At 44.7% G+C, this 26,516-nt stretch overlaps 1 protein-coding gene across 2 annotated transcripts in view; it reads left to right on the top strand.

Moving 5' to 3' along the window:
• The window catches only part of LOC147425442 (phospholipid:diacylglycerol acyltransferase 1-like), a 111,696-nt gene that overhangs the window by 58,732 nt on the left and 26,448 nt on the right, over positions 1-26,516 (top strand). The window contains exons 2-3 of one of the 2 annotated variants that reach the window (XM_086499930.1): positions 786-1,008; positions 1,160-1,389. In XM_086499930.1, coding sequence (XP_086356056.1) covers positions 786-1,008; positions 1,160-1,389 — 453 coding nt within the window. Of the gene's footprint in view, positions 1-785; positions 1,009-1,105; positions 1,390-26,516 lie in introns of both variants that reach the window. The other variant, XM_086499929.1, reaches the window with a different exon arrangement.

Here is a 26,516-nt window from a genome sequence, read left to right as displayed (position 1 = left end):
AGCTTCTCGACATTTGTTGTTGAGGGGTGGTTAAGAGCTTTACGTTCACCTTCCAAATGCTTTCACTCCTGCTTACAATGTTTTTCACATGTACAATGTACATAGGCCCCTAGTTGTGGGTTGGCCACCTTTTCATCCTTTTGGTATGGATTCTAGGCACATATAGGGTTTGCATGCGACATTTTACCCAATTAACTATTTATTCTCAGTTTTGTGGATTTTTTGTGTTGGGTTTTTTTAGAGGTTTTGCCCGACCCAGACCTGGCACACTATATCAGTGCTACCAGGGTCCACTTATTGGTCATCTTGTATCATTTGCCTTTGGACTTGTTGAGTTGCCAGCCTTAGCTCTCCCTCTCATGTTCTCATGTGTCTTGTATTTGTCTTCTGCTGCACACTTTGACAGTGCTTTATTTCTTTTCCTTGATTTTTGTGCTTTTGTATCTTCTTGCAATGTTACGATTTTTGTAGTCCAGTGATCCTTCATATAAGTCATGACACAAAGAATGGGTATCTTAACAAGTAATGATATATGCAAATGGTCAAACAATACATATAAATATACAAATACAAGTACTTGATAAGTGTGCTAAGTGTGATTGAACATAAATTCTTCTGGTAGCTTCTACCCTCTTCCTACCAACAATACATGCTTGCTCTATGAAGCTAAGGTATCCTCTTATGTTACATCTCCTCAGCAACAGGCTTGTATATAGTGGAGGCATAAATCTTGTACAATTTTTATAAGCTAGAGATCATGATATTTTGCATTTTTTTGCTATCAGGCCGTTTTGCTGGATGGAACATATGGCACTAGACAATGTTACAGGAATGGATCCACCTGGTGTAAGAGTTAGATCTGTTTCAGGACTCGTAGCTGCTGACTACTTCACTGCTGGATATTTTGTTTGGGCCGTACTTATTGAGAATCTAGCCAAGATGGGCTATGAAGAAAAGAATTTGCACATGGCGTCTTATGACTGGCGACTTTCCTTTCAAAATACTGAGGTAAACACCAGTATCCATTTGTTGAAAATTTAGTTTGACTTGCTGTTGTAATGTTCAACATGATTTTCTGTTGCTGTTCTTTTTGTGGAGTCAACAGACACGTGACAAAACGCTAAGCAGACTGAAAACCACCATCGAGCTTCTTGTGCAGACCAACAATGGAAACAAGGTGGTTGCGGTGCCTCATTCAATGGGAACACTTTACTTTCTACATTTTATGAAGTGGGTTGAGTCACCTGCACCAATGGGTGGAGGTGGAGGTCCTGACTGGTGTGCCAAACACATTAAAGCTGTAATGAATATTGCTGGACCTTTGCTGGGTGTTCCGAAAGCTGTCTCTGGGCTTTTCTCTTCTGAAGCTAAAGACATTGCAGTCGCAAGGTGAGCTCTGGTGAATCACACAGATGGCTTGTTCTTGTTCTATTTCTAGTTGTTTATGTGAGTGCAAATGTGAATGCATGACGTTGTGTTCTTTAAGTCACTCTCTTATGTCATCTGGCCCCAGTGGGAGTAATTGGAACAACGTTGCAGTTATGGGCTGTTCCAACTCTTTCCAAATAGGATCTGTACAGACTTTGAAGCATGCTCCTGCTCCATTTTAGTTGCGAAAAGTCTGTTCAGGGATAAGAAAGTGGTCAATCCAAGGTTTTCTAAAGGACATGGGACGATCTCAGATTTTTGCAGAGATTCTGTTGGAAATATTCAAGCTATTTTAGGCAGATTTCGGGACCTTTTGGCCATTAGAGCGTGGCTTCTCAATGAAGCCTCCATTTTTCCAATCCCCTCAGGCTATCTTCCCTCTTTCCTTCGAGCCCTGATCTCATTCGGTCTTTATTGCCGTTCCTGTTGTTGTCCCCATTCCCTGTTCATGTATTTATGATTTATGCATATATGTAAGTTCAGTATAGCACGGACATACACACCCACAACCCATGCTTTTAGATGTATGTATTTATACATATAGTATATATATATGTATAAATATGTATGTATAGTATATACATACATATGTGTGTATGATGTATCTATGAGTATGTATTGGATAGAATTGGTGGCAAATTGGTCTTGCTTGGTTGGCCTTGCCATAGAAATTTGTTGATGCAGTATAGTATTCATGTGTTGTTGAGAGTCAAAAACAATATGCTTACACATAGTAGATTGTAGTGCAAAGAAACACAAAAATTAAAACCTAATATCCAAATAGGCGTCTTGTGCAAGTGTGCAAAGCAGAGAACTTTTTTTTTTTTCCAAGAAAAAGATCCTTCTATTAGTTAATGAAAACTGCCCATAGGGCTACAACCACCTCTGCAAGAGAGGGCTACAACAAGCATGATGGGGAGACTCTCCCAATGAAAAAACAGCATATATACAATGAGGCTAAATCAAGAGATGGGAGGAGGGAAGAGCCACACAGGTGGACAGTAGTGCCATCTGAGCACCCCTTGGACTATGGTGTAGAAAGGCCCAGGGCGGCAGAGTCGAAGGAAAGCCTCGCGGCGCTCCCGCATGCGGTCGGAGCTGCCCTGTAGTCCCTCAAGCTATCCTCTGAGAGTATGGATCAGCTCTAGCCAAAAGTCACGAACAGTCTCTGCTGGTGGCACAGGGCGAGCCTCAGAGATGCGGAAACAGCGGGCCCGCCAGATGAACCAAAGTGTCAGGCCACTGATGAGCTCCCAACACTCCTCTCTCTCACTGCACCACTCCTGTGGAGTAAGCTCTGTAGCAGGCTGGAGTGTAGGTTGCCCCCCCTGCATCACTATCATCCTGCTGGTGGAAGATAGCTCAAACTGAAGTGCCAGGCCCGTGAGGGTGGACCAAGCCGCTGCCCCCCAAGTGTACTGTCGAGCCGTGGAGAGAGCAGGCATCAGCCGAAGAACTCGTAGCCACACCTGCTGGGCCAAGGGACAGTCCCAAAGACAGTGACGTTTAACTCTCCACCAAATGGTCACAAGCTGCACATGTGGTCGAGAGACCACTATGCACTAGCCAGCTCCCTACTGCTGTGGCTCTATGTGCGACCAGCCATTGAAACAAGGTGACTCGCCTCGGCTGTCTGGAGTCCCACAACCTCTCCCAAAAGTCTACTAAGAACTCGACTGTGAGACCCTCCTCCTGCCAATGACGTACTGCAGCGGGGAGGGCCTCTCTCTGTGCTGCTAGTATACGACGTTCCAGTCGAACAATGTACTGAAAGAATGGGACACCTGGGTGGTTTGTAGAAGAGAAGGGGTCCCTCCATAGCCACTCACCAGGATCCCACTGTACTCGTGCCAATCGACAACACTCCCAAGCCCATAGCCTCCAGTGTCCTGTCTCAAGAACTGCTAGGTCAGGGTCTATGACGCAGGTCCGCCCACAGATGCCCACTACTTGGATCCTCTGAAAACAGCACTCTGCTACCTGCGGGGCCTCTACTGCAACTCACTGTAGTCGTCCCCCACCTTGTAGCTCGTAGAACATGGCTGAGACAGACTTTGAGCAGGCCCTGACTGAAATGAGAACCTCCAGTCATGTGAAGGCTCCCATCCATCGGGGTGCTACTGGCACGAGAGGCCACTCAGCTGGAACTGACTCTGAGATGTCCTGACACATGCTCTGCACCCCTCTCATGCCCTGTAGTAGCTGGAAACCCTGCACCTCCTCTGACAAACCTGTGAACTCTAGCCAGTCACCTAGAGAGCGCGCTGGACCTGCTGCCATGGGACCCCAAGAAACATGAGGCCGACTACCAACCAAGTGGCCTCTCTGAGTGCTAACCATGGGGTTCCAGATGAGGGGCTGCCGTAGGCGCTCCTCCGTGCACGTCGGCTGTCTTTGCTCTAGGCCACGTCGTAAGAGCTCCCAAGATCGAAGCAAACTCACAGCGAAGCGGTCCTCCAGTCTCCTGCTCAAACCAACTCGGGGCAACTCTGTAAAGATCCATCTGGTCGAAGGTTGCCAAGGGCCTCCTGATTGAGGCACCCTGGCACGAAGCCTCTTCAGCAACTCCTTCAGGGGCTCCTCTCCTGGAAGAAATCCTCTGCCTACGAACTTCCCAAGAAGGGCTCTGCTCTGCTGTGCTGGATCAATGATCCCAAGCCCTCCCTGAGAACAAGGAAGTGTGATGACCGACCAAGCCACCTTGGCTCGGGCAATCTGAGTGTCACGACCTGACCAAAGGAAGTTCCTGATCAGCCTCTCTACCTGGCTGATACAAGAACTCGAGAAGATCCAACAAGAAGTGATGTACCATATAGTCGCCAACAACACCTGGTTGGCAACTACTACTTGACCAGCCAGCGAAAGTCGTGCTGAGCTTCAATGTAACAGCTTTCTCCCGATGGACAGGAGAAGAGGAGCAATCTGCTGCTCGGGGGACAAGTCCTAACCAACCTGACAACCCAAGTACTGAACTGCAGTCCCTGGTGGAATGCACCTGAAACCCTCTCCTGGCATCCAATCTGGCACAGGAGCACTGCCAACCGAGAAAGCCACTGTCAACTTTGTCGTACACCTTCTCAAAATCGAGAAGAAGAGTCACAAGGTCCTCCCCACAGAGCCGTGCCAAGGCAGAAGCCTCCCAGAAAGTGAAGATGTTGTCAAGGATACTTCGTTCCTTGACAAAACCTGTCTGAGTCCCATGTATAAGGCTCTTCAAGAGTGGCTGAATCCTCAAACTCAGAGCCTTGGCAAGAATTTTGTAGGTTGAGTTGAGGATGGTGATGGGGCGCCACTGTCGAATCTCATCCAAGGAGCCACCCTCCTTTGGAATGAGGTAAATCAGGCCCTCACTCATGCTATCCAGCATCACTCCTGTGTGCAAAATGTACTGAAAGGCACTACAAAGATCTGGGCCAAGCAGGTCCCAGTACTCCAAGAAAAAGTTGGGAGTCAGCCCATCCTCACCTGGACAGCTACCACGAGGGAGGGCCCTAAGAGCCGTGTGCAGCTCCTCAAGCTGAAGTGGCATCTCTAGCCTCTGGCGCATCTCCTCATTCACAAGACAAGGCATCTGTGCCCAAACCTGCTCCCTGCATGCATCTTGCCGCTCTGACCGGGGCTCAGCCGACAGTAACTCATGGTAGAAGTCAGTAGCAACTGCACGCATATCCTCGGGCTCACAAACAACTGACCCATCGGGTCTCCTCAACTGATTGACCTTGGCATGCGAGTGCCAAGGTCCCATTGTCTCAAAAAAAGCACCTGTCACTCTGTCACCCACGTGAGTCCATTGAGATGCCTGTCGGTGAAAGGCAAACTCATGACGCCTCTCCTCTATGCTAGCAAGCTCCTGTCGAGCCTGCTGTAATTGCTCCTCCAACCATGGACTGTCTGGATGCTGCTCCTGCATCCTCTGTAGTGAAGCAATGCCTCGTCTGAGACGTTGCTCCTCCTCTCTCGCTGCAGCCCGATGAGTCAAAGTTATTTCTTTTGCCCATGGCTTTTGTACAAGCGATACGTAAGTTTTATTTGTTTTCCACAAAGTTTCATTCTCATTTATGAAGGTATATTTTGCATAAAGTTTCATTGTCATTTATTTTTTGGATCGCTTGTGTAAAAATCATTCTCAAGCACCTATTGGTTGATGTATATCTTTTCAACCAGATAAAGATAGTCTTAATTCATTTTTTTTTTCCTTCTGTAGGCAGTAATTTGGTTAAGTTGAACATCATTTGTTACAAATTTTGCTTTTGAACATTGTGAAGTTTTCATCCGATTTACGACCAGCTGATGTTGTGCTAATTATTTCTATCTTCTATGGTGCGTATGCCTCGTCAATTGCCTCATTTTGTGGTAATTTTGCCTATTTAATGCTTCTTTTAGTGCTAGGCTTCATCATGGATGAGTCTGCCCCACATCTCTAGAGTTATGACAGAAACTCCGTACGTAGATCTTTGGATTGATGTATGGTTGTGTGTGTGTGTGTGTGTTGGGGGGGACGGGGGGTTTGCGAGATCATATATTGGTACCTAGTTCTACACCCAGTATTGGACACTAATGACGTTAGTGGGGATGTCGTAGTAGTTAGTCAATACTATACATGATTGTGGGTGACTACCATGAGTCTATACCTTGCACTTTCCTTTAAGGTTGAATCTGGGCTTATCCTGGATGATCTAAGCATAGTTTTTAGTCATATAGCGGACATGCAGACTTCACATTGTGAGTTTTTTGTCCGAGTTACAATCAGTTGATATTGTGCTAATTCTTTCCATCGTTTGTGATGCGTATGCTGTGTCAACTACCTCATTTTTGTGCTAGTGTTTCCTGTTTCATTCTTCTTTTGATGCTAGGCTTCATTATGGTTGAGTCAGCCTTGCATCTCTTGAGTTATGACAGAAACTCAGTACTTAGATCTTTGTATTGATGTATGCTCACGCGCGCGTGCGTGTGTGTTGGATTGTCTATCAGCTGGGTCAGTTATGGTTTATTGCATCCGATGCATGGATCGTGTATCATGGACATTAGCTATGGTCACTCTCCAAGTCTCAGCTGTGGTGGAAAAGAATGTTGTCTTGCATCTGGGAGAATCATCTACCTCTGAAAGAACGCACTTTCTTATGGCGATGCATGGTGGGTGCTTTGCCGGTTGGTACCTTGTTGCATGTGCGGCGCATTGCCCCCTCTCGTTGTGTCCGATGTCATGGGGCTGACGAGACTGTGCCGCATTTGCTTTGGGATTGCCGGTGCTCCAGGACTTTCTTTAGGCAAGTGCCCTTTGCTTTGCTCCTTCGCTTCCCTTCTAGAATCTTTCACAGACGGTTCTAGATTTTTGGAGTCCTCCAACTGCCACAATATCCATTGGAGGTCTTCTTCAATTGGGTCAGATTTTGGGTTAGATGGCCATATGGCACCAACGTAACTCTCAAATGTTTCATGCCATGGAAATTGATCCTTTCCCTTCAAATTTTCGCTGGACCAGTGCTACACTTTGCTCATGATGTGGGAGACAGCTCTCTTGAAGCTTATAGGATTTACTTTGACTGTTTCTAGTTTTTAGAGCCTCATGGTGCTTCGTCTTTTGTACCCCCTATTTATTGTGGGTTTTCCTTGGTTTGAGGTTTCCCACTTGGAAATTCAATCAAGACTTACACAAAAAAAAAGTAAGTGTGTGTGTGTGTGTGTTTGTGTGGGTGGGCATGTGTGGTTAGCAAGCGTTGTTTCCTTCTCAGTGCAAAAGCTGACGATGGTGTGTGTGAAAGTCATCATGAGGCAAACTGTGTTCTTGCTGATTGCTAACACATGAAAGAACGTTCATCCGCCCAGCAATGAACGATCTTTTTGAAGTATGGATAATACTTAGGGTTTTTTTTTGTGTATGTGTGTGTGTGTGTATAAAGAAGCGCGAACCCTAATCTACTGGACATGCGTGAACCCTAATCTGTTGGACATGCACGAACCCTAATTAGTTGTTGTCCAGTCTGCACGAACCCTAATCTGTTGGACATGCACGAACCCTAATCAGCTGCTGTCCAGCCTGCGCAGACCCTTATCAGCGCGAACCCTAATCAGCTGAGTGACAGTTGGGTTAGTGTAACAGGGAACGGGGGAACACAGCCCAAATGTTCCGAAATGGCGTTCCGCACGAGTCCCGTTCCCGAAACGGAGATGGGAACGGAACGCCGTTCCGAAACGGGGTGTAACCGGAATGGTGTTCCGGAATGGGGGGAACGAGGCGGAACATGAGGTGGAACGGACAAAAGTAGGCATTTGGGGGCAAAAAAGTGGGCTTTTAGGGGCAGATTTGGGGCTGATTGGGGAGGGCAAGTTAGGGGGCAGATTTGGGGGCAGTTTTGGAGTTTTATTTGGGACTAAGCTGAATGGAGGTAATTCAAGCCTTACTTTAGTGGACCGTTTCGGCCCCGTTTTCGTTCCGGTCCCCCTCCTCCTCCTTGTTCCCGTCCCGTTCCGGACCCTCCCGTTCCCGTTCCCCGTTCCCGTTCCGGGTAACTATGAGTTGGGTAGCGTGCAGACTCTGGAGGTGCTGTGCTTGCAGTAGAGTGGCCTGCACAGTCTTTGGTTGTCGTGCGCACGTGCTTGTGGGTGTTGTAAGTGTGTCCACAGCTAGCCCTCACTAGCTGTTTTATTGTTTTCGCCCCCTGTCACTGTGTGTGTCTTAGGGTGTGAGTACAGTTTCCGTCCACTGCTGCTACTCTGTTTCAGAGTGTGCGTGTGTGGGGAAAATTTTTAAGCAGCAGGGTCCTGTACAACCAGACAGTGTGTGTCTCTATAGTAGTCAAATATCAAAAATCCCAAAAAAGAGTGTGTGTGTGTGTGAGCTTCGCATGGATTCGGCCGAGCAATGTATATACAAGTGCCGGAAAGCCATGGAATCTTCGGATATGGATGCTTTAAGCCTTATCAAAGAATGTTTGCATGAGGACTTTGAGGATGCACGTCAAGCTTGGGAAGGATCCGCTCCCGTCATGGAAGTGCGCATCCCTATACAAGAGCTTATGGATCCTGTTGCTCAATATGCACTTAACGCGGTGATTCTTTTTTTCCCGGGTAGAATGCCAACGGCTTAGGATGTAGAATTCTTTTTTGCCCGGGTAGAATGCCTACGGCTTAGGATGTAGGCCAATGGGTTGATTTTCTACTCAAACGGCAAGCAGTTTGAGGGGTTTACTTTGGCATGCAAGGGTTCTATGAAGTCTTGCTGGACGACATGGATGCTCGGGATGCTCTGCTTGAAATGTCTCCTCTTTTCTTCAATATGTAGATAACTCATGTACTGTCCTAGGCTCTCACCAAGGACTATTAGAGTCTCATTCGTCACAAGTGTCCTGTCTGGGTTGAGGTGGTCGACTTTCCTCGCACTTGGCGTCACTTTCTTCGTTTGTTAGTTGCTTAGCTGGGCAAAGTTATTTGCCCTCCTAAGCTGGACGCAAACACAAACCGTTTTTGTATTTTTGCTTCCGCTGTGGCAAATTTGGTCATATGTAGTCTGAATGTCCGGAACCAAACTTGCAACCACCGCCTTCAGCTGTTCCTACTCCTCAACCTCACTCACCTCCAAAATCTTCTACTGAGGGTCAAACCAAAGGTGCTTCAACCTCTTCTTTGACAGCTGGGGCGAATAAAGGCAAAGGGAAACAATTACAATTGTCTGCACTTTGTGCTTCTCCAAATATTAAAGACAAAGGAAAAGAACAAGTTTCAACCTCCCAAACTTGGATAATGCCCAAGAAATCCGCTAAAGCTGCTACATCTCGTATTCTGGCATTTTCTCGTAATTATGTGCCCCCTTTGAAGAATGTTGCTCAGAAAAAACTCCCTTGTAATGACAACACTTCTTTGGCTGAAGCTTGGAACAATGTGGTCCGCTCTTACAAGGAGAAGTTGTTACAGGAGAAGCCTCTTCATCGCAAGGTGCCTTTATTTTCAATCATCCGGGTCTAGGTCTTGACCCACCTCCTCAGGTACCTACAGATGGGGAGGATGTGTTGATGGGCACTAGTACTTGAGTTTTCTTCCCCCCCCCCCCCCCCTTTTTTTCCATTTCCTCGTCCACTGTATATACCATATGAGAATGCATAGTTCTTTGAATTGCATCTCCTATAATGTGCGTGGGTTATGCAATCACGACAAGTGGCAGCTTACCTGGCACTATGTACATACATGTAAAGCGGACATTCTGGTCCTTCAAGAGCATAACCAGCATCAATTTGCAAGACAAACTTCTTACTTTGCAGGCTACTGGATAGCTTATGCAGGATCAGTTGGCTATTTTGGAGTGCTTATACTTGTTCGACACGAACTCTTCCCGACCTTGGTTTTCATTGACCCGGCTTGGAGATGGATGGTCATCCAATGTATTGTTAAGGGGGAAGTTTTCGAATTTGGAGGATTATATGCATACATAGCTTCTGCAAATATGGCACGATTGTGAAGTGCTATCTCCTTTTATTGTTGGCGTTCCAATACATTTCTTTGTGGGGATTTTAATAATGCACCAAACCTTGCGGATAATACTACTGGGCATTCTCCTTACTCCACAGGAGTGGTGCAGTGAGAGAGAGGAGTGTTGGGAGCTCGTCAGTGGCCTGATACTTTGGTTTATCTGGCGGGCCCGTTGATTCCGCATCTTTGAGGCTCGCCTTGTGCCACCAGCAGAGACTGTTCGTGACTCTTGGCTAGAGCTGATCCATACTCTCAGAGGACAGCTTGAGGGACTACAGGGCAGCTCCGACCGCATGCGGGAGCGCCGCGAGGCTTTCCTTCGACTCTGGCGCCCTGGGCCTTTCTACACCATAGTCCAGGGGGTGCTCAGATGGCACTACTGTCCACCTGTGTGGCTCTTCCCTCCTCCCATCTCTTGATTTAGCTTCATTGTATATATGGTGTTGTTTCATTGGAAGAGTCTCCCCATCATGCTTGTTGTAGCCCTCTCTTGCAGAGGTGGTTGTAGCCCTATGTGCAGTTTTCATTAACTAATAGAAGGATCTTTTTCTCGGAAAAAAAAATACTACTGGGCATTCTCACATGCTTCATATGGAACGACAATCATGGGATCAATTTATGTCGACACGTAATGGGCTTGATTTGTGGCCCTTTTCGCATGCGATTGATCCAGGATTCACTTTTCAGCGAATGCTCAATCTATGCATCGCGCCTCGGCTGGATCGCTGGTATCTTTTTCACATGCAACAGTATGATGACTTTGTATGCGAGATGAGGATTGATTATGCTATGTGTCTCTCGGATCATTTTCCTGTATGTTTGAAACTTCGTTTTGGCTCTCTTGATGTCAATGATCGCCTACCCAAGAACAGGCTTTTGCATGTCAATAATGCTTATCTCAAGCATGAGCCTTTTTGCGCTCTGATTGTGGATATCATCCCACCTTTGATCTCCAAGATGTATGTTGATATGGACATAGCCTGGTTCGGCCTAGTTATGCGTGTTCAATGTGTCATCCAGGATTATGGCATGGATTATTTGTCACACTTAAGGGAACAGGTTACTCAGCTAAAGGATGCTTGTAGCAGATTAATGCACTTGGCTAATCATTCTTCTCTTACGGACACTCAAATGACTGAGTTGTTTTCTGCTCGCGCTATGTTACGGCACAATGATGAGAGGAAATTGTCCAAATGGCAGACTAGAGCTCGTCAACAGGTTTTGCAGATAAAGGATGTGCTACTAAACAAATTTTCCAGCACTTGCATCACTCCAGGCGCTCTGAAGTTATACAGAGAGTTAAATCACCATAGGGGAGTGGACCTCCACTTTCCGAGAGCTAGCACTAGCCCTACACTCTCATTATGACAAGATTTTTTAGGCCCCTTCTTCTCCCACGAGAGAAGTTTGTGAAGCGCGTCACAAGTTTCTATCGCATGTTACTCCCATTGTTTCGATGTGGCAAGCTCAAGACTTGGAAGCTGTTTTCACTGAGTCAGAATTATATGCCAGCTTGCTTGATTTGGGTCGATGGAGAGCTCTTGGTTGGGATGGTCTCTGTGGAATTTTTCTCGTCTTTCTGGGATTATTTGAAGTTGCCTCTATTGTTCATGATGAATACAACTTGGGAACAACAGGAACTCCCCTCCTCTTGGAAAGAAGGTTTGCTCAAGCTGAAACCTAAGCATGCATTGTGTGAAGAATTCTCTCATTGGGGGCCTATTACACTCATGCCTATGGTATATAAATTAATGGCAAAAATGCTGGCTAACCGACTCAAGTGCTTTCTGTATGAAGGCTTGCATCAATCTCAATATGGCTTTTCCACGACGTCAAATTACCGATAACCTCGCGAATGTCATCATTGGTATGGAATATGCAAAATATACTCGACAGGATGTCTTGGTCATGCAGGTTGACATTGAAAAGGCATTTGAAACTGTATTTTGGGATTATATTGCGGATACCATGCAACACTTGGGATTTCGGCCTAGGCTATCCCGTGTAGTGTTTTTCTTGTATGCACATAGCACTTCTGCACGCTTGCCGGGGGAAATGACGTAGTTCTCCCCAAGCGAAGCCAGATGAGCTACAAGAGCGCCCAAGTGCCATTCCCCCCGGGGGGGGTCAACTTAACCTAAAAGGGGTTAGGAGGTGCAAAAGGGAGACATCACCAACCTCAGTGGACGCCACCTGTGAGCCGACGCCCTTCCAAGCAGTGTCAAGAAGTGCGCAGTGCGACTAGGAAAGCGCCAGGCCTTTGACTGTGAGGATTCGTAGCAAAATCAAGCGAGGCGTAGACGATTTGAAGCCAAAAGCACACTAAAAAAGAACAAAACTCCAGCCATGAAAGCTCCACTTTGAAAAAGAACCAATACTAACTCAAAACTCTTGTGTGTGTGAAGATTAGGTGTAGCATCGCTTCCAATTGCACAGATGCAATGCTCATTCGACCTGTTAAAAACCCTAAATTTACGCTTCGATTCTTCGTCGTGACCATTTCATGGAAGCTTCAATACTTCATTGGAGAAGCCCAAGTAGTTATTTGAGGAGGGGAAACCCTAATTGGAGGCCTCACAACCTCAACCATATAGTGGAAGCAACAAGGGACTGCACTAGCACCTTGTAAAGGAATGGCTGTATCTCCTTGCTCTTGTGCCCAAATGAGCTCATTCTTGGCTCTAAAAGTTCCCACATAGCTTGAGCAATAACGCTAGCGTCGTTGATGTTGCATTTTTAGCTATTTTGAGCATTTTTAAGGCTATTTTGGACCATTTATGGGCTATTTTTAGCCCATAAATGCCACTTTTTGTTCGTAAAAAGCCCAAACGAGTTGGAAAAATCCCTAAAATTGTGGAAAAATCTCATTGGGCTCAAATTTTATGTTGAACCTCATTTTCTCACTTGGTAAGCACTTTGGACACGTCTTTCACGCCAGTGCACGAAACTTGCTATTTTTGGCTGAGATTGACCGCATTGAACTTTTTAGGCAAAACGAGCGTGCCACTTCGAAACACTTGACATTTGTATATTCCAAAAGCAAATTAGGCATATATTTATGTGAAAAAGCATTCCATGGCACCACGTGTAGAGCCTCGCCCGCCCGGCAAGGTATGTACACGACTGCAAACGTGACATTCATTTTCGCATATATCACACTATGTACATTGTAGCATTTGGTCCCACACATCATAAACATTAAGAGTGAGGTAGATACTTTAATTTCACAATATGAACGTGCCATGGCACGACATCCACCCCCTCTAAACCTGCACATCCTCCGGCACGTGCCACTGATATCTTTTGCAGGTTCAGTCTTCATTTAAGTCAACATACATGTCGATTTCATCATTGCTTGCAACAAAATCTAACGCATCATCCTCTTGTTCTTCATACACATCCATACCATTTTCATCAGAGTCTTCATTTTGACCTTCTTGTGAATCAAAGGGATCTGTATCACCTCTTCTTTTGAATAACTTGATTCTTTTCCCTACAGTGGGAATCTTCATTTTTGTCCCATCTAATTCATGTAAGGTATAAATTGCATTCCCATGTACATGTTGAACCACAGAAGGACCAAACCATCTCTTTGAAAGCTTTCTTATTGTTGAATGTTGGTTGTCAAGACTGCTGTCATACACCAACACCCAATCACCTTCCTCAATAGCTTTAGGTTTGAGCCTATGCCTCTTATCAAATCTGTCCTAACCTTGCATCTTTCAATCGTGCTACTGCAATCTCAATATCTTGGGGCCTTCTCTCTAACTGTTGTATGCGCAAAGCAAGAAGGCCTTCCCTACTTATTCCATCTTCCCAAGGTAATACACTCCATGTGGGAATTACATCCTCAATTGGCATTATAGGTTTCTGACCATACATCAACTCAAAAGGCATATAACCAGTAACCGAGCTATGAGTTGTACGATCAGCCCATAAAGCATAAGGCAACAACCTAGGCCACTCTCCCATTTTACCTTTGCAGGCTTTAGCTAAAGCTTTAATGATAGGAGGATGCCCACGCTCCGATTTACCATTTCCCTCAGTATTATATACAGTAGTGAGAGCAAGTTTAATGCCCAACCTAAAGAAAAACTCCCTTGCTTTGTCAGCATCCAACTCACCCCTGTGCGCTGTTATTTTCCCAACACAACCATAACGGCTAATTAGATCATCCAAGAGGAACTTACATACCCCTTCTGTGCTTTTTGTTCTTAGAGCACTACCTTCAACTTGATTGGTTAAGTCTTCTCGTGCAAGCACTATGTATCTCATTTGCCATAAGCCCAATGGCATTGTAACCAGATCTACTACCCACTTGTAATGCATGGCCAATGGGTAAGTAGGGTGCAACCCATCACGATGACATACATTTGAATACATTTGACAGGTTTCATAGGACTCCACAAAGTGAGATACATCTTTATACATACCTTTTCACCAATATCTCTCTTTCATTTTAGTAAAGGTGGCCTGTACACCTCTATGTCCAGCATAAAGACTCTCATGAAACTTTTTCATAAGCTCATTTTGAGCGTCCTTATCATTCACGACTCTCATTGGCATTCCATTTCTTTGTTTTGGACGCTTCCATAAGTACCCATCTTTCAAAAAGTATCCATAGGCCTTTCTCCGTATTCTTTTGAACTCTTGATCAATCCACCCTTCTTGCCTTGTCAAAGTGCTCAGATAGCGTCCAATGAGCAACCAGTTACCTTGATATAGGTCCTCTGTAAATGACTCAAGTGCATTTGATAGGCAAACATGATCACCCTTGGCATGAGAGATGCTATAGAACTGTGTGCCTACATCATCGCCCTCGACAACCATGTCTTCTTCTTTTTCATGCCTTGCTCTTGAAAGCATATCTGCAACTGGATTATCTTTCCCTGCAATATGCTTAAATTCTGGGTTCAAGGACTTTATGTAGGCAATCCATCTCAACATAGCAATGTCAGGAGTTGAGCAACTTGTGATCATTCCAAGAAGGGGTAGACAATCAGTCTCCACTATTACATTTGCTCCTATCAAGTACTCTTTGTCACATTTCAAAGCTGTGACTACTCTTCATAAATCTCTTTTTACTTGTGGATAGTTGCGTCGACGAGCACTTAGGACTTTTGCTCCAAACCTCACCACATATCGCCTGCCATCATTATCATCTTGCCCAATCGCCCATCCAATTCTTGTGGGGCTAGTATCCACTGTCACAATTACATATCTTCCACATTCATAGTTTGCTTTTCTCAAAGTTGGAGACATAAGCAGCAACTTCTTTAATTTCCTCATGGCATGGGTATGCATTTTTGAAACTTTTTGTTCTTTCTCAAAAGCTGATACAAAGGCTCTGCTACATGTGCATAATGCGGAATCCAGATAACATAAAATACGCATGCACCCAAGAACCTTCGAACCTCAATGACATTTATACATTTCTCCTTCATTCTCTGGATTACATCAATCTTTGCAGGACAAGACCTTCTACCATATGGCCCGCACATATGTTCCACAATAAGAACTTCATTCACACCAAACACTGACTTTTGGCCAGACAAGGTAAGGTTCACCTCTTCCAACCTCGACAAGATATTATCACAATCATTGATATGGTTTGCCACATACTAGCGGCACCCCCTCGAGTCTAGAGCCACATCTTTATCACTGACATCACATCCTTTGATTGGCACATCATCAAGGAAAGGCATTGTAGTTTGAGGTATGAAGTCACGTAGGACTTTGTTCATACCATTCATCATATGTGCAACTGAATTAGTTGCCCCCTGAGGTAGGGTGCACATCCTTACTAAACCCAAGGGTGTCCTCATGGTAGTCAGGTCCCTGCTTTCCGTGGCTAGTTGGAACTGATCATACCCATAGTACAAATCTCCCATAGAATATATTGCCCTCCCTGCAAATGCCTCTGCAAACTCATCGACAATTGGCCCTATACCCACATTTCTGATTGTTACCTTATTTACAGGTTGCATATCCTGAATAAAGCGTAAAGAACCATTTTTCTTCGGAACTGTGAACCACCTGTTTGAATACGGAGCACAAGAAGGCTCCAAGATACTCATCTTGATCTTTTCATTAAGCAACTCAATGAGTTTTGGCAAATGAGCCTTTGGAACAGGAATAGGTCTCAAGTTCCAAGGTACATGAGGGATAGTGAAGATCACCATAGGAGCAACAATGGATGGATCAACACACCCTATCTCATAAGGCTCAAATGCAAAAGCTTTTCCGTGTTTGGCAAGCATGTCTTCAAAGTATATCTTTTCATCTTTTGTCAAACTATCCTCGTAACCAACCTTTAACTCTTTCAAAGAATCCTTTGTGAACTTGTGTCCAATCTTGCTTGGGTTACGAAGGCTAGGTTGCAAAGCAGCTTGCTCCATCTTATTTGTGCAATCTTTTGGTAGAGGTAATCCCACTGGTTTCACTTTCTTTGCCACGGACTTATACTTAGTCTCCACTCGTACATCAACACCTTGAGCATTTTTGAAATCCTCAATGACCTTGTACATTTCTATTGAGCATACTTTCACAACCTCACTTCCCATTTGCAAATTGCAATCCATTAAAGACTCCAAATCTTGCATAGTATCCACAAAAGAACACTCATCAAACACACCTGCAATGCATTCTTCATCTTCTAGCAAACCATTCATCTTTAAACGTCTTTGTACACTATTTACATGTTGTCGTTCACCCCGCTTTAAGTCCTCACACTTTGTAAAAGCAATAGATCCATAGTCTGATAATCCTACAAAACCTGTAGAAAATGTATCCTTTGCATGTACATCATGCGAGAACCTCTCTTCTTGTACCACTACAATCCCGCTCTACAATGGTACATGGCCAAAACCCCTCATATCCTTGTAGTCCTTGAATTCTTTGTTCGTCTTTGGCAAGGGTTGCTCTCTAAGACTTTCACGGTTCCTTTCATGGTCCACACAAACAGTAAGGAACTATACTGCACGCTTCCCATCCCTGCTCCTTATTCTTGCATAAGCTGACCCATCATCCATCACCTTGGTTTCCATGCGAGTAGTAGTGATGTATGGCTGCCCAAGGATAAGAGGGTATGTAGACATCTCCTGCACAAAGAAATTCTGGTCATCTTTCACATCCCCTATAGTCACGTTAACATTTGGACAAGCTCCGTACAGATCCCCTGATGAGTTGTTTGCTGCACGAATCATCCATCCATGATTTATATCAATTTGTCTTTTTCCTTTTTGATAAAGACTCTTTGATATGAGGTTAATTTCTGACCCATGATCTATCAACACAATATATGGCTCTTCCAAGTCTCCTACTTTTACCAGGGTCTCAGTAGTTGCTCTTGCCCAATGACTCTCCAAGTAGTAGCTCTTGTGAGTGGTCTCAACTTCATCTTCATCATCCAAGAAGCGAACATGTTTTACTCCTCCCCTGGACTTGTAGCATCCAACAAGAGTTTCTTCACCTTGCTCGCCATAGACCTGTACACCCTGTGCATTTAAAGTCTCTTCTTCACCCTGTACATGGATAGATTCAGTAAGAGACTGCCACTTTCTCTTTATGATATCAATTATTTCTTCGTGGAATTCTCGCTTTGCTATACCAAGGACCTCGCCTAAGGTAAATTCCACCTTACTGTTTAGAATCCTCTCTTCCAAAACGTTTTTGAGATCCGTTGCTGCCTCTATATCGGATTGGAGTTTGTAGGCCGGACCCTTTTGCTTTGGATTTTGTTGCATCCTTCTTCTTTTCTTTAGAGGCTTCTTGCATACGCACTTCGGGGACATACATCTGTTGTGGGGAAGGTGATCTAGGAGGCACTGTGTCATTTCTACCTCCACTCCTTGTTGCTCGCTTTGAAGGCCCTTCATCCCCATTCTCGCGCCTACGTTTCTCTTCAACAATGGCCTCATTTGCTTGACATTTGGCAATATATGCATGCACTGACAAAGAGTCCACAGGGTCATTCCAACTTGTTTCAAGCCGAATGCAATCTCCAGCTTCATGTAAAACCTATGTAGTCATTTTACCCTTCATAGCAGACTCTATAGCGCATGTCCATAGCTCTCCAATACCATTAGATTCCTCTTCTCCAACGTTGATTGATCCTTTTCTTTTAATAGGATCCACCTTCAATCCATAGGTGGTTGCCTCAACCATTGAGATGGCATGGCTAGTAGCCATGTCCTCAACTAGTTTCTTCATCCCGCCTATGCCAAAGTTTGTTCCCAAGAGCTTACCTGTTTCACTCAAGTGAATTTTTCCATCTTTAAAGAAAACAAGCTCCTTTGTCAAAGCGTCTTTAAAACTTTCACAATCCCTCCTTCCATGGTCAGTACTATCGCACCATATGCATCTATTTACAAAGCCTTTTCTGTTTTGAGGCCTTTGCCCTGTAGATTGTCTTGATGGTTGCCCCTTTTCTTCTAGCCTTGTAAGCTTTAACTTGAGCTCTTGCATTCCCTTGACAATATCATGTAGAATGGACTTGTCACTCTTTGGAACCACAATAATAGGCTTTATAGGAACACTTGGGACTTGAGAAGGGTTAGCTATCATCTTGTCTCTTCGCCGTTGTCGCTTAGTTAGGAGCGAAATGGCGTCTTCAACTTCATTCCAATTGGTCTTCAAGCCCTGTTCCGCATCCTTATCCTCAAGTAATAGCTCTAACTTCTCTTGAATCTCTTTACCTGCTGCTTGCAAAAAGAGCTCTGTCTTCTCTGAGTTTAGTGTAGCCTTTTCAGTCCTTGATAGTTGATCATAACGGCGTTTAAATTCCCTTTGGTGTTCGGTAGGCGAGAGCCCCTCTTTTGGCCGAACTACCCACTCTAAGAAAGTCCTCTTTGTTACCCTTTCGGAGTCCTCCATGAAATACTCTTCATTCAAGGCTAATTTGAATGCTTCCCAAGTTGCCCCATGCTCATTTCTAATTCCCCTTACATGCTCTCTGATCTCGGGAACCACAGCAAGTTTAAAACTTTGCACCATCTTTGCTTCGGGCACTCAGTGAAGCTCCATCTCCTTTACATATCCACAAAGATACTTTGTTACATCTTTGCCTTTAAATTGGTCCAATTTCTTCACCACAGATTGAAGCGCTTTGGTTGAGGAGAGCTTTCTCCTTTCTGCAGCTTGCTGCTGCTGCATAAACACTGCAAAAGCTTGAAACATTTGAATTGTGACTCGATCAAACCGAATCCCTTGTTGCTCTTGTTGTTCCATAGCTTTAAACCTTTCTTTTGAGACCTTCAATGAAGCTTTTGAACCCTCACCCTAGCCACTTCGCGTCGGGTTCACTAAAAATGTGTTAAGAAGTGCACAGTGCGACTAGGAAAGCGTCGGGCCTCTGACTGTGAGGATTCGTAGCAAAATCAAGCGAGGCGTAGACGATTTGAAGCCAACAACACACTAAAAAAGAACAAAACTCCAGCCATGAAAGCTCCACTTTCAAAAAGAACCAATACTAACTCAAAACTCTTGTGTGTGTGAAGATTAGGTGTAGCATGCTCCCAATTGCACGGATGCAGTGCTCATTCGACCTGTTAAAAACCCTAAATTTACGTTTCGATTCTTCGTCGTGACCATTTCATGGAAGCTTTAGAACTTCATTGGAGAAGCCCAAGCAGTTATTTGAGGAGGGGAAACCCTAATTGGAGGCCTCACAGCCTCAACCATGTAGTGGAAGCAGCATGGGACTGCACTAGCACCCTGTAAAGGAATGGCTGTATCTCCTTGCTCATGTGCCCAAATGAGCTCATTCTTGGCTCTAAAAGTTCCCACATAGCTTGAGCAATAACGCCAACGTCGTTGATGTGGCATTTTTAGCTATTTTTGAGCATTTTTTAGGCTATTTTTGACCATTTGTAGCCATTTTTATCCCAAAAATGTCACTTTTTGTCCGTAAAAAGCCCAAACGAGTTGGGAAAAATCCCTAAAATTGTGGAAAAATCCCATTGGGCTCAAATTTCATGTTGAACCTCATTTTCCCACTTGGTAAGCACTTTGGACACGTCTTTCGCGCCAGTGCACGAAACCTGCTATTTTTGTCCGAGATTGCCCGCATTGAACTTTCTAAGCAAAACGAGCGTGCCACTTCGAAACACTTGACATTTGTACATTCCTAAAGCAAATTAGGCATATATTTATGTGAAAAAGCATTCCAGGGCACCACGTGTAGGGCCTCGCCCGCCCGCCAAGGTATGTACACGACTGCAAACGTGACATTCATTTTCGTATATATCACACTATGTACATTGTAGCCTTTGGTCGCACACATCATAAACATTAAGAGTGAGGTAGATACTTTAATTTCACATTATGAACGTGCCATGGCAACACACATTTGTCTCGCATTTGGCAGAGTCATCTACCTTTGAAGGAACGTGTTTTCTTGTGGCGCTGCTTGGTGGGAGCTCTACCTGTTGGCATTACATGCTCGGCATATTGCGCCTTCCCGTTGCCCCAGATGCCTTGAAGTTGAGGAGATCGTGCCACACTTACTGTGGCGGCGCCACTCCAGAGCCTTCGTTCGACAAGTATTGACTGCTCTTCGACTGCGTTTTCCTTCATGCTCTTTTCAGAGACGCTTTTGGCTTTTTGGGATGCTCCAATCACCGCAATCTCAAATTGTTGTGTTCTTCACCTGGGTCAGATTTTGGACTCTGTGGGCCATCTGGCACCATACAAACTCCTTAATGTTCCAAGGCACTTACGTTGACCCCTTTCCCTATTGCAAATTATCTCTTGGTCAAGCGCTGCATTTTGCTTATGACGCTGGAGACATCGCTCTTGATACCTACAGGATTTACTTTGACTTTTTCTAGCCTTCGGAGCCTCATAGTGCTCCGCTTTTTGTATCACTTTCTTTTTTTGGGTTTTCCTCGCTTTGAGGTTTCCCACTTGTAAATTTATCAAAGCAGATTTACAAAAAGTGGGTGGGCATGTGAAAAAGTAAGTGTGTGTGTTTGTGTGGTGGGCATGTGGGAGCATATATTGGTACCTAGTTCTTCCACTATTGGACATTGGCGATGTTAGTGGGGATGTCGTAGTATTTAGTCAATACCATGAATGATGGATCTAGTGGTTATATTGTCTTGTGGGTGACTACCATGAGTCACCTTGCACTTGCCTTGAAGGTTTATTCCTTTAAGGGTGAATCTGGGCTTATCATGGATTCATCTAGGTATATTTTTTAGTCATATAGCGGACATGCAGACTTCATATTGTGAAGTTTCCGTCAGAGTTACAATCAATTGATATTGTGCTATTTCTTTTTATCTTTTGTGGTGTGTATACCCCGTCAACTACTTCATTTTTGTGCTAACGTTTCCTATTTAATTGTAAGGTGCAGCGGAAGTGCTCAAGATGAGTGCTCCGAACTGTGCTCAAGGGTTCCTTTTACTTACCGAAGGGAGAGCCTTCTATTCCTTTAGTGAGAAAACGCTATGGTAATTTGCTGGTCTTGCTGAGAAGGTGCATTGCAAGTTGTAGGAACTTTTGCTGCCTCTACTGCCAGAAAGTACTAGCGCTAGTTTTCTTATATATTAACTTAGCAAAGTTGCCCTACACAGTTTCCCAACAAAGTGACTTATTAATAATAAGTGAAAAATGGATGAAATAGGGAAAATGGGTTCTGTGCAATGTAAAATGCTTATGATGGATACTGATTGTCATGCTGATGATCATGCTGTGTGCAACCAGAGGATATGCAACTACTCCAAGTGCCCGAACACGCATGGCTTGCTCACAGGCTCACAAAGGTGCCAGAACACTTTCTAAGTTGACCTAAACCCTAGACCTGAAGTAGCTTGTTCACATGCACATAGGGTTAGATGTGCACGTGACGTCCCCTCCTTTGTAAAGTGAGGTATTGGTACCGAGCTGCATGGCGTGGAGGGAGAGCGTCAACCAACGTCTGGAATTGTGTGAAGAACTCTTCGCCGGCCCACTCTGATGCGTGGGTCGTGCGATATTTGAACTTCATGAAGGTTTGTAATGCTTGCTTCTTTGGGCCGCGCCGAAAGCGACACACAGTGATCTGTGGCTGCTTCAATGCTCCAACTTCGGCTATGGATGTAGGTCCACCTTCTTCAAGAATCTCCGAGGAGGAAAATTCCGGAAACCATTTCCAACATAAAATCATAAACATACCCATTTCATGTAGAGTACCTGGAAAAGGACTATGCTTTCTAAAAGACTGTGCATGCAATGCAGATGAACAAAGTGACGGAGTGTCAAGCCGTTCACGAAATACACGTAAACAGTGAGATCGAGTCTTGACTTTTCGTCCTAAACGTATCAACTGTGGCAAATCACAACGGAAATGCCGATGCTCTATGAACAATCTTTCTTGTGCTCTTGCTAAGACTGTGTCATGCCAAGGAAGAGACATGCAAAAGCGATTGACAGAACGGTCAATCGGTAAACAATGTGAATTCCTTGAATGAAAATTTTGTTTCTTTCTGAGAGAAATCCGCATACATCCGTGCTCAGCTGTGAGTGAATCATGTGCATCGTATAATACGGCATGCTTGTGAAAAGGGAACACGTAATGACAGTGACGAAAATACAAGAAACCGTCGAGAATGAACAACTCGAACAATGCGGGTTGACTAATCATGTGAACACACAATACTTCCTGAGTGGGTTCTATGGACCTCAGCTCGAGAGCCAAGATTGGTCTTGCGTGACTGATCGTATCTGCAATGATGTTAGCTTCACTAGAAAAATCATCATCTAAACCATCATCCTTGTGAACAATTACATCTCTATCATGCAAAACATGCGTGTCGTGCTGTTGAAAAGGAATGATTGAGAGAGTCTCCTTTTCTTGTTCTTTTTCGGGTTTCCATTTTTGTTCTTTGTCCTCCAACAAATGATGCTTCTGTAGAATGAGACTACGTGTTTTATCCTCGTCTAAAACATGAGAGTGAGAGATTAGTGACATTGTGTCACATTGAAGTACCACAAGAGGTGCTCCTTCAACTCCGAGACTGAGAGTGTTTTAACAAACTTGTGGATTATGATCTTTAAACCACTTAATGCCAAAAATCACATCGTATCCTGAGAGAGGAGAAATAAAAAACTTGAGACGAAAACGGACATTTTGAATGGATACGGTCACATCAGGACATTCATGCGTAAATGAAGAGTGCATGCTAGGAGCAAACCCAGAGGCCTTAATGGGATCAATGAATCGAGCTTCTAGACGTGCGCTCTTTTCAAGAGAGTCGCTAATCACATCATGCATACTACCAGAATAAAAGAAGACCAAAATGCGTTGACCATTCACATAACCATAACAATGCATGAGAGATGCATCGGCATGATCGTGAGAAACTTGGGACACGTTAGTGTGCTCTCTGACTGCATTAATAGAAGATGTGAATTCTGTGGGTTCCTTTGTGGGCTCTTTAGGTTCGTTCTTAGGACAATCTCGTCTTATGTGACCCTTAGAGTGACATTGATAACATCTTCCTTCCTTAGAATAATGACTTGTTTGTCACGTGACACATCCAACCCTATGTGTCCGTGTACAAGATACAGCATGACTAGGGTTCAGTTCAATCAAGTCAGTCTAGAATAGGAAGTGATCTGGCACTTTTGTGAGTCTGTTCGCAGATGTGCATGTCCAGACACTTAGATGCATATCCTCTGGTTGCACACAGCACGATCATCAGCATTACCATCAGAATCCATCAGGAGCATTTTTACAGTGCATAGACCTATTTTCCCTATTTTTGACTTTTTTCACTTATTATTTTTAAGTGACCTTTGTTGGAAAGTAGGTCGGCAATTTTGCTAAGCTTGTATATTAAGCAAACCTAGCGCTAGCACTTCCTGGCAGAAGAGGTAGCAGGAGCACTTGCTCAACAGGCAACTTCTCAGCAAAACCCCCAAGAGGCCTAGCGTTTTTGCATCACAGCAGAACGCTAGCATTTATGGACCAGATCAGCCAACGTTTTTGCATTGGCAACAGCCTGGCGACAGCAAGAAGCACAAGACTCCCATCGTTAGCAGATTCCCCCACAACAACAGATCAGCTCTAGTGTTAGCAGAATTCAGCCCTAGCGTTTTTGGAGCAGCACAGGTGACCTAGCGTTTTGCAGTTCCTTCGCGACGGAATCCACAATAGCACCAACGATTTCAGTTTTCAGCAGTCAAATCCCGCAGTAGAAGTCCCGAATCTCGCATATCTCACGAGTCACCTTCCCGCAGCAGATCCTCGCCACACGATCAGATCCCGCAAAGTTCGCAGTTTCAGCCCGGAGAACGCTGATTTCAGCATCTGCGTTTTCAGCGCATCGTCGTCGCATTGTCGTCATCGACATCGTCACCGACATAGAGTCAGAATTCAGCAGATAAAGATTTGTAGATTTCAGCCATTAGCACTTTCAGATTTCAGCCCGTCTCGTCGTCGACCTCATCGTCGGCAAGTCCAAAGCATTGTAGAGATTTGTGCAATCAATAGTAGACGGCTCTCGCCATGGAGAGTGGGGCCTTCGGAGGAGGGTTTGACAACATTCTGGTGTCGTATTCTTCTCTCTCTGTCTCTCAGTCTCAGCACCTTCATTCAGAGTGTTCACCACTTTGTTTGTGTCCATTGCCCTCTCTCACTAAAGGAACGGAAGGCTCTCCCTTCCATAAGTAAAAGGAACCTTGAGCATAGTTCGGAGCACTCATCTTGAGCAAAGTTCAACATTCACTTCCGCTGCACCTTACATTGGTATCAGATCTTTGGCAGTGTTCTGTATCACTCAAGGAAAGAACCACAAGATTTTTTTTTTTTTGCTTGTTGCGGTCGCACGTAACCCAAGTCCTTTTGGATGTGTCGATTCTTAATCGTGTTTTTGAAGAGTGACAGGAATCCCAAGAAAGAAGGGCTTGTCCAGCCTCCCCTTGTGCCTCTTTTCACTCATTGAGAGCGGACTGTGCACTCAGCAGCCGGCCAATCGACGTGAGGTGGGAAAAAGCAACCTTGGTGTGAGCGCAAGGCCGCCAAGGAGTGCACCCGCGGAAAAGAGCAGAACTCGAGTAAAGTGTAGATCCTTCTCTAACACAGATTGCAAGCGAAAGAAGCACCGCAAGAACCTCAAGAATCTCAAGACCCTCAAGACCCCAAGAACCAAGACCCCCAAGAACCAAGACCCTCAAGAACCCAAGTTCCTTGTGAACTTAAGAACCCAAGACCACAAGAACCCACAAGAACCCAAGACTTCAGTGGATGGTCATCACTCGAAGCGTAATGGATACTTCGCTTGGAGGTGATGAGCATGAGAGAGGAGAAGAAGAATTTTCCCCACCAGGAGGTTTTTCTGACCCTCCCCCTTCCCCAGGTACGCCAAGGATTGCACTAACTCCTATGGAGCTTTTCGACAAGATGATGATGGACATGAAGTTAGAACGCGAAGCAAGAGAAGCAGAAAGAAAGGCAGAACACACAGAAAGATTGGCAGCCATAGAGTGTACATACAACGCAAGAATGGCAGCCATAGCACGTGACCGCGAAGAGTTGTTGCGACTCTTTTCTAATGTGCAAGCACAGATTCCAAAGGATCAGGAGAAGGAGACTCTCTCAGTCTCTTCCTTTCCACAGCGTGACACACATGAAGATTTGCATGATGATTTGAATGAGAATGATAAGCATGATGATTTGCATGATCAAGATGTGATTTCTCACAAGCATCATGATTTGCATGAAGATGATGTGATTGTTCACAAGGACGATGGTTTAGTTGACGCTTTTTCTAGTGAAGCTAACCTCATTGCAGATTCTCAATCACGAAGAACTGACCATGGCTCTCGAGTCGAGGTCCACAGAACTTGACAGCAAGCTTCGATCAAACAGGAAGAACCGATCTTGGCTCTCAAGCCTAGGTCCAAAGAACCCCCACAAGAAGTACTATGTGTTCGAATGATTAGTTAGCAGGCATTGTTTAAGTGTTTCATTCGTGATCGTTTCCTGTATTTCGTGAGCGTCTTTATGTGATCCCTTTTCCCAGGCATGACATATTGTACGTTGAACACGTTTCACTCATGAATGAGCACGGATGTGTGCGGATTGTTCATGGAAAAATGAAATGTTTGCATTCAAGGAAGTCACATTCCATGTCTCTTCCTTGGCATGACACATTCGTAGAAAGAGTACAAGACAGTATGAGCACCAAGCATGGGCATTTCCGTTGTGAATTGCCACAGTTGATTGATTTAGATCGGAAACACAAGATTCCATCTCATTGTTTGCGTGTGTGTGGTGAATGGTTTGACACTCCGTCTATTTGTTCATCTACATTGCATGCACAGTCTTTGAGGAAGACGAGATTTCCTACACTCACTTTACATGGAATGGGTATGTTCATGTTTTTGTGTTGGAAGTGGTTTCAGGAATTTTCAGCCTCGGAGATTCTTGACGAAGGTAGATGCATGACTATCGACGAAGTTGAAGCATTGAAGGAGACTCATAAGACTTTGTGTCGCTTTCGGCGCGGCCCAAAGAAGCAAGCGTTGCAAACCTTTATGAAGTTCAAGTATCCCATGACCCACTCATTAGAGTGGGCCAGCGAAGAGTCCTTTCGAGGATTCCGGGTGCTATTGGCGATCTCCCTCGACGCCATACAGTT

The sequence above is a fragment of the Adiantum capillus-veneris genome, chromosome 25 (assembly GCF_014529385.1).
Source record: "Adiantum capillus-veneris isolate H3 chromosome 25, ASM1452938v2, whole genome shotgun sequence".
NCBI lineage: Eukaryota > Viridiplantae > Streptophyta > Polypodiopsida > Polypodiales > Pteridaceae > Adiantum > Adiantum capillus-veneris.
This window is presented reverse-complemented; position numbering and strand designations above follow the sequence as displayed.